Here is a 7,230-nt window from a genome sequence, read left to right as displayed (position 1 = left end):
TGAACCCTTGACTTAAATGTTGCACACACTCCATTTAAATCACCATTGAGGCCATAAGGAAGCTGGTTTACTTCCATTTAAAAAAAAATAAAATTATAGAATTTCTCATGAAAGATGACTATCCATTTTTTTTTCCAGTAGTTTCTAAAGAAGCTTTATCATACAAGTTGATTCGTTTAGTGCCTAAGAATTTAGACATGCCAGCAAGAGGAAGATGCTTAGAAGGTAGAGTCGTAGAGGCGCGTTCTGGTATTGCTGGAAGTAGTATACTACATACGGGGGCGGATGGATGTTTGTTGCCTGAGCTGGTGGTGGCTGGTGTTGGAGGTAATGTCAATTCGGATGGAGCTCAGCCTATTCTGATGGCAGAAGGTTTAGCAAATGTGAATGCAGGTGGAGCTCAGCCTGTTCTGGTTGCAAAAGGTTTAGCAAATGTGCATTTGGGTGGTTCTCAGCCTGCTCTGGTGGCTGTGATGGTGCAATTATTGGCGCCCAGATTGGCCCTTCTTATTTTTAAAATCTGAATTTGAATTCAAATTTAATTTCAATTGTAGGAAGGGATCATGGTGAATCTGTGCAGAATCAGAATGTTAGGAGTTTCTATAAAGTTATTAGGAGAGAAGATGGACATTTGTAGTACATATTAACAAAGTGGCTACCCACCAACCTCATCAGATAAAACAGAGAAAATATATATAACTTAATAATTAATTCTTAGAAACACCGGCTAACATTTTTGGTGGGGCCACAATGGCACATGCAGGCAATGAACACTTGGAATTCTTAAAAGTGCTCGACCTTTAACAGCTAGCTCTTCCACAGAACTATCAAAGTTTCTTTTCTTTTCTCTTCTCTTTGGTTTTGAATTCATGAGAGAGTAGAGAAATTCAAATCTAGTTTTGGAAAGTAGGAAAGAGAAGAGAAAAGAGGAAGATGATGATGAAAATAAGAAGACACTGAACACTTGGGTTGTTTAAAGAGGCAAAGCAACATGAGTAAGTGATTAAGGGTTTTGTTGGGAAGAAGATACTCTCAGGCTTTGAGTGTGGGCTTGAGTGTCAAGATCTGTCAAGAGGTTTTATTTAGGGTAAAGTGTACCCCCCTGTAATGCACCCAATATTCCTCGTACCCCCCTAAGCTTCTGATAAGTCCACGTACCACCCCTGTTTTACCCCGTAATGCCATTTAAGTCCACACCAGGTATTAAATGCTAAAAGATGACCAAACTACCCTTTCTTCTATCTGTTCTAAAATTTGAAAAGACCTAATTGCCCTAACCTATTTGCTAAAATTTGAAAAGACCAAAATGCCCTTATCTTCCCCAAATCATCATCTTCTTTTACATACCCACCACCACCACCACCACCAACACCACCACCACCCACCATTAACACCATCACCATCCCATCGTGAAGCCCCATCTCACCATTCCACCGTGAAGCCCCACTTGCAGATCGTTCGTATCGGCGATTTTATTCGAAAGCTGAAAATGGGCGGAAAGGTTTATCTTCGTCGTCGGGTTACAATCGATCAATAGAAGATGATCGTGAGGTTTCCAGATCGTTGAGGAAGCGTTTTGATCATGATTCTGATGGTTTTGAGAGGAGGAAGAGCTTCGACCGTTATTGGGATTGCGGTGATAGGGGTATTTCACTTTCTTCACCTCGGATTTCCTATAGTAGTGAGAGGATTCATCGGTCGGAGAGCTTTTGTGGCTCTAGGCGGGAGTTCCCCAAGGGTTTTGCAAGCCACAACCTTGTTGTCATGAGATTTCACCTGCAACCCAGCTGGGCACATTGCGTTAAGGTCACTAATACAACCCGCACGGCTACATTTCCCTTTTCCCCTAAATGGGGTGATGGAGACGGCAATGTTGTAGCCATCAACAAGGCTTACATCATAGAAATCCTCTTCTCCAAGTGTTATCTCTGCAAGGGTTGCAGGGGATACTCCTCCTAGGCCATTGCAGTAGAGAGAACCACCACAGTCACCGGTGGCACAGCTACCTCTGCCGGAGGCGTTGAAGGAACATTCATGGTGACCCCAAATGCGGCCTGACCAACCTGCAGGGACTCGGAGGGAGTAGGCTGTTGGACAAGTGTGTGTCCATCAAACCCAATTCGGTCCGGTTCAACCCGGTTCACCTTTGTATTGAACATTTATACATTTTAGTCTAATATTGTCACATGCGATATAAACTTTTTGAGCATTATGTGTCCGTAAGTTATACTTAAAATGGTAGTCACGACTAGGGTTTGGGCTGGGCACCCTTATCATATGGTCGTCGCATTGGGTATGCCTAGACATGTGATGTCAGGGTACGAATGCGAGTGCTCACATGTTTGATGTGTGCATTGACGAAGAATCTACTTTGTCGATTCCCTCATGTATTACTGCCAGATGTAGGAAGGGATAGACATGTGTCACCGACACCCTGTACCTGAGGGAACCCTGTCACTGCAAAGTGTGATCGCATTCTTTGGTTCATCAATGACTGAGACTCAAGCGAGTCAAGGCCGGTGTTCTGGGAATGCGTGAACACTTTGTGAGTGAAGGAGTTATCCAACACGGTCACCACTGTCCGATTGGGGAACACCAAGATAGAGACTGTCTGTGCATGGTCGGATCAGAATCTGGATCCAGTACCGTTTTGGAAATGGTTTTGCAAAAGTTGTTTTACATAAAATGATACATTATTTATAGTTATTTCAAATAAAGTGTTTTATCGAGTTTTGCGGGACCCGATCGGATGCACATACGCTCTTATATGGACATGTACTATGGATTGGGGTTTGGCAGTACATGTGTACATGCCCTAGATTCCATAATGATGGTGTTGATTAGTGGGGGGGGTTGTATATGATAAATTGTTATCATATAGGGAGTTATTTGGAATTTGCTAATTTAATTGGCTCTTTATTTAATTAATGGATTTGGTGCTAATTGTAATTATCCATTAATAATTAAATAAAGAATCTAATTAATACTTTTCCTATTAGATTCTGCTTCTTCACCTGTGTAGCACTTTGAGTTTAAACAGAACTGCCAGACTGAGAGAGAGAGAGTCAGACTCTCACTAGGGCTCTATTAAATCTATCTAAGATTTAATTAAACCCTATTATTATAAATAGGGGATCATAAAACACAGAAGAGGGAGTTGTCCATGTTTTTGGAGCAGACACTCTCTCTCCTACGTTTTTGGTTTCTCTCTCTCCCACTTGTGATCTCTCTTCTTCTTCTTGCTTCTCTCACCTGTGTTTGAGAGTTAGGGTTTGTGAAACCCTAGATCTGTGCTGAGGAGTTTGAGGGCATCTAGGATTGGCGTGTAGAACCTTGGTAGCACCATTGGAGGTTCAGATCTGTTTGCTTGGAGCGCTCGCTGGAGGAAGAACCACTGTCTATTGGAGGAGCAACACTTGAGGCTCACCAGGTTAGCAGTTCTTTATTAATTCCTTCTATTCATTGATTATTAATATTTATGGGATGCGAAAGAAACTCAAATCGATTTATTGCCGCTGCGCATTCGAGTATGGGATGGATCCCTCTTGCCATGTGATGACTAGAGATGTATTTTCTCTGTCCCTAATGTGTTCTATAATTGTGTGGGACACATGAGGGAAGGAGAAACCCTATTAGGGATGCACCAGGGTTCCCATGGGAGACCATGGGAAACCCTAAAATTAAAATGGGGCACCCATGGGACACCATGGGATAACCCAGGGCGTGCAAAACCCTAAAGATAAATATCTTGGTCTCCCTAGAGAACCATGGTTTGATCCCTGGACCGTTGTTTGGCCAACAGTGTGGTATCAAAGCCACCTTTCCCACCCATGAATATTGAATAATTAATGGTTAATATGATTATCATGAGTGGGATGCAAGTTGGCACATGGGTGGTTAAAATTATGGTTGTTGTAACAACCTTCCCATGTGCACATGGGTAGTTACAAGGTTGTTAGTGTAACAACCTACCCATGTGATGATGGATTTGGTTTGTTTTATTTATTCCAATTGTTGAAGCATGTATCCAATTAAGGAGTGATTATTAATTTAAATTTTTAATCATGATTTATATGTGGGGGGGGGGGGGGGAGCGCACGCTGCCAAGCCTCTGCACACGCCCTCCCCCTATTGCCAGCCTATGTGCGCATCCCCTTGCAGGCAGCAAGCTTGCGGGTTGCGGGCTTGCAGGCTGCTGTCCATGGGCCTTGTGCCTATGGGCTGCGCAGGGAGTGCCTGCAGCCTGCGCATGTGGGCTGCATGCACCCCCTTGTTTTCCCTCCAGTTTAACAATAAAAAAAAAATTAAAAAAAAATAGTTTTTTTTCAAAACAGAATTTTATTATTTTGTTTTGTTTTTTGGAGGATGATGATGGGTGAAGAGATTCCCTCTTTACCCACTTATAATTAAAATGCGATTTTAATTTTATGGGCTTGGATACATGTTATCAGATGCGATGTGGTGGTTCAATAATTGAAGGAATCCATGTTTTAATTTTTGGTTTACTTGCTTTAATGCCCATGTATGAAATTATATTATGATGTGATTATGGGAATGACATTCTAATAAATGAATGGATTGTTTATGTATGTGATACATGGGGTTATGGGTGGATGTGATGCTTCTCTCTCTTTCTCTCTCTCCCCTTATCTTTTTTATAAACAAATGTACTCCACCCCATGGGCAGCCCAAATGGTGGGTTGGTTTCTCCATGCAGGGTTTCTTTATTATTATGGAAAGGAAAGTGTATAGAATTTTTCTTAGGTTTCCATTGTAATTTTAGAGGAGTTAGGACTCCCACGGCATGTTGATGGTGATCCACATATGCTGCTCAAAGCTTATAGAGATGTAAGTCACCTACTTTGAAGATATAATCGGGCGGAGGAGATGATCGAGGCGTGGCATCCATGGCATGATAAATACACCCAAAGTTATTATTTTTATTTTTATTGGGAGGGTTCTTTAATTGCTTCTGATAAAAATGCCGCCATCCCATAATCACTTTTAATTAATGTTGATTAATTATGTTGTTTAAATCTATCCATGTATGTGAGAGTTAATTAATCCCTCTTTATTCACAATACATGTATGATATGGACTAGTCTTAATCGGTAGACATGTCCATGGCCTCCTATTGAAGATAAATGTAGAAAGTGTGTGACATGACCCCGCATAAGCCGACAGGACATTGTCAGGACCTCTGTCACACATTTATCTATATTTACCTCTATCTAGATACGCTAGGGTATGGATAGTGAGAGGGCACTGCGACAGTGGGCCATCTTTTATGATTCCATGATTCTAACTAATACAATAGGTAAGTACATGACTTGGGTGTATGTTAGCCGACAGGATCTGGACATGACACCCAGGTGGCCGAAAATATTGGAAGCCCATGAGGCGGACAGCTTAGTCCACACTACCATGGTGTGTTTAATGACTCCCGACAGGGTAAGTTATGCATGCAAGGGTTGTAGGTATCCAATTCATCTTTTGGGTTATGAGGAAAACCCAAATCATGAAAGACCATTGATGTGTGTGTGCTCAATTTATTATTTTCAATGGTCATTAATTAGCATGTGATTATTTACTTATGCATGTGTAGATTAATATACGATGGCTACCGTTAATTCCAACCTGTTAACACTCATTAGCGAATACAAACTTAATGGTACAAACTATGTTGATTGGTACTGGAGCATTAAGTTGCTCCTGACTGCTGAAGGACTGTACACAGTTCTAAATGAACAAGTTCCTCCTCAACCCGACCAGAACGATTTTGAGGCAAATGAAGAGATGCAAAAGTTCCTCATGAGGGATTCCAAGGCATCACTCTATATTCTAGGATCGTTGGAAAAGTCAGTTGTAGACTCAGTCAAGGATATACACACTACTGGGGGTAAAATGGATAAGCTTGCTGAATTGTTCAATAGGCAGTTGACACACGCACATTCTTATGCGGTGAGTCAAATTCATAACTCCAAGATGTCCCAGGGGACTCCAGTGATGGATCATGTAATGAAAATGATCAATTTGTTTGAAAAATTGGAATCCATGGGGACTGATTTCAACCTGCGATACAAGACTGATGTGATCTTAGCGTCACTCACTTCTGCCTACGCACCTTTTAGGATGTCCTACAAGATGTCCGAGAAGGAGATGGAGCTCACCGAGCTTGCTAATGCACTGATAGAGGCTGAAGCGTCCTTGAAAAAGGACAAGGCTGAGGTCAATGCAACTGAGGCAAAGTCTTCTTCAAATGGGAAGAAGAAGAAAAAGGGCAGTAAGGGCAAGACCCTGAAAGCCAAGGGTGGGAAGTCTGGCAATAAAGGCAAAGGCAAGTGCTTCTATTGCAAGAAGGAGGGTCATTGGAAAAGAAACTGTCGTGCTTACTTGACAACTTTGAAAGACAAGAAACCGGATGAAACAGAGGCTGCTAAAGAAGGTACATGTGAAGGTCACGTTCTTTATGAGTCTAATTTGTTTTTTGAACCGACCAATTCTTGGTTGGTGGATAGTGGATCCACTGTTCACATTTGCAATGATTTGCAGGGGTTCAAGGAGACAAGGAACCTGGAAAGAAATGAAGTGCATCTTCGGATGGGCACTGGAGCTGAGACCATGGTGTTGGTTGTGGGAACTTTTATTTTAAATTTTAGTTCTGCTAGTTTAGTTTTAAAGGATTGCTATTATGTACCCTCTTTCAAGAAGAAGATAATTTCAATTTCAAAACTTGTTTTGGACGGATATAGTTTTCCTTTAATTCTAAATTGATTATTCATTTTAATAATTCCTTTGTGGCATCCGAATATATGCAAAGTGGTTTGTATTTTCTAGATTGCCCTATTAGAACGAATGTTATTTCAAATGTTGATTTGAAACGGAAAGCTGCTCCAGTGAACTCAACATATCTGTGGCATCTAAGATTAGGTCACCTAAATGTGGACCGAATCAGTAGATTGGTGAGGGATGGGCCCTTAGAGAGTCTGAGGGTGGAACCATTCCCCACCTGTGAGTCATGCCTTCAGGGCAAAATGACCAAGAAACCCTTTAGCTATAAAGGTGCTAGATCCACAGATCTGTTGGAGTTGATACACACTGACGTGTGTGGACCCATAAACATACAAGTAAGATATGAGTATGAGTACTTTATCACGTTCACCGATGATTACTCTAGATATGGTTACATATACTTGATGCGTAGGAAATCGGAAGCCTTTGATAAATTCA

At 41.5% G+C, this 7,230-nt stretch overlaps 1 protein-coding gene across 1 annotated transcript; it reads right to left on the bottom strand.

Annotated features, from left to right (window-relative positions):
- Window positions 1–1,614: 1,614 nt before the first annotated feature.
- LOC122655137 (thaumatin-like protein) lies at window positions 1,615–3,165 on the bottom strand. Its single transcript, XM_043849366.1, has 2 exons — window positions 3,147–3,165; window positions 1,615–2,087 (listed from the first exon to the last, which is right to left on the bottom strand). Exons 1-2 carry the CDS (start codon window positions 3,163–3,165, stop codon window positions 1,660–1,662), a joined length of 447 nt encoding a protein of 148 aa, XP_043705301.1. The 3' UTR covers window positions 1,615–1,659.
- Between the last annotated feature and the right edge of the window lie 4,065 nt (window positions 3,166–7,230).

The sequence above is a fragment of the Telopea speciosissima genome, chromosome 3, assembly GCF_018873765.1.
Source record: "Telopea speciosissima isolate NSW1024214 ecotype Mountain lineage chromosome 3, Tspe_v1, whole genome shotgun sequence".
Lineage (NCBI taxonomy): Eukaryota > Viridiplantae > Streptophyta > Magnoliopsida > Proteales > Proteaceae > Telopea > Telopea speciosissima.
The sequence above is the reverse complement of the archived record's forward strand: the minus strand, read 5'-3'. Positions and strand labels throughout refer to the sequence as shown.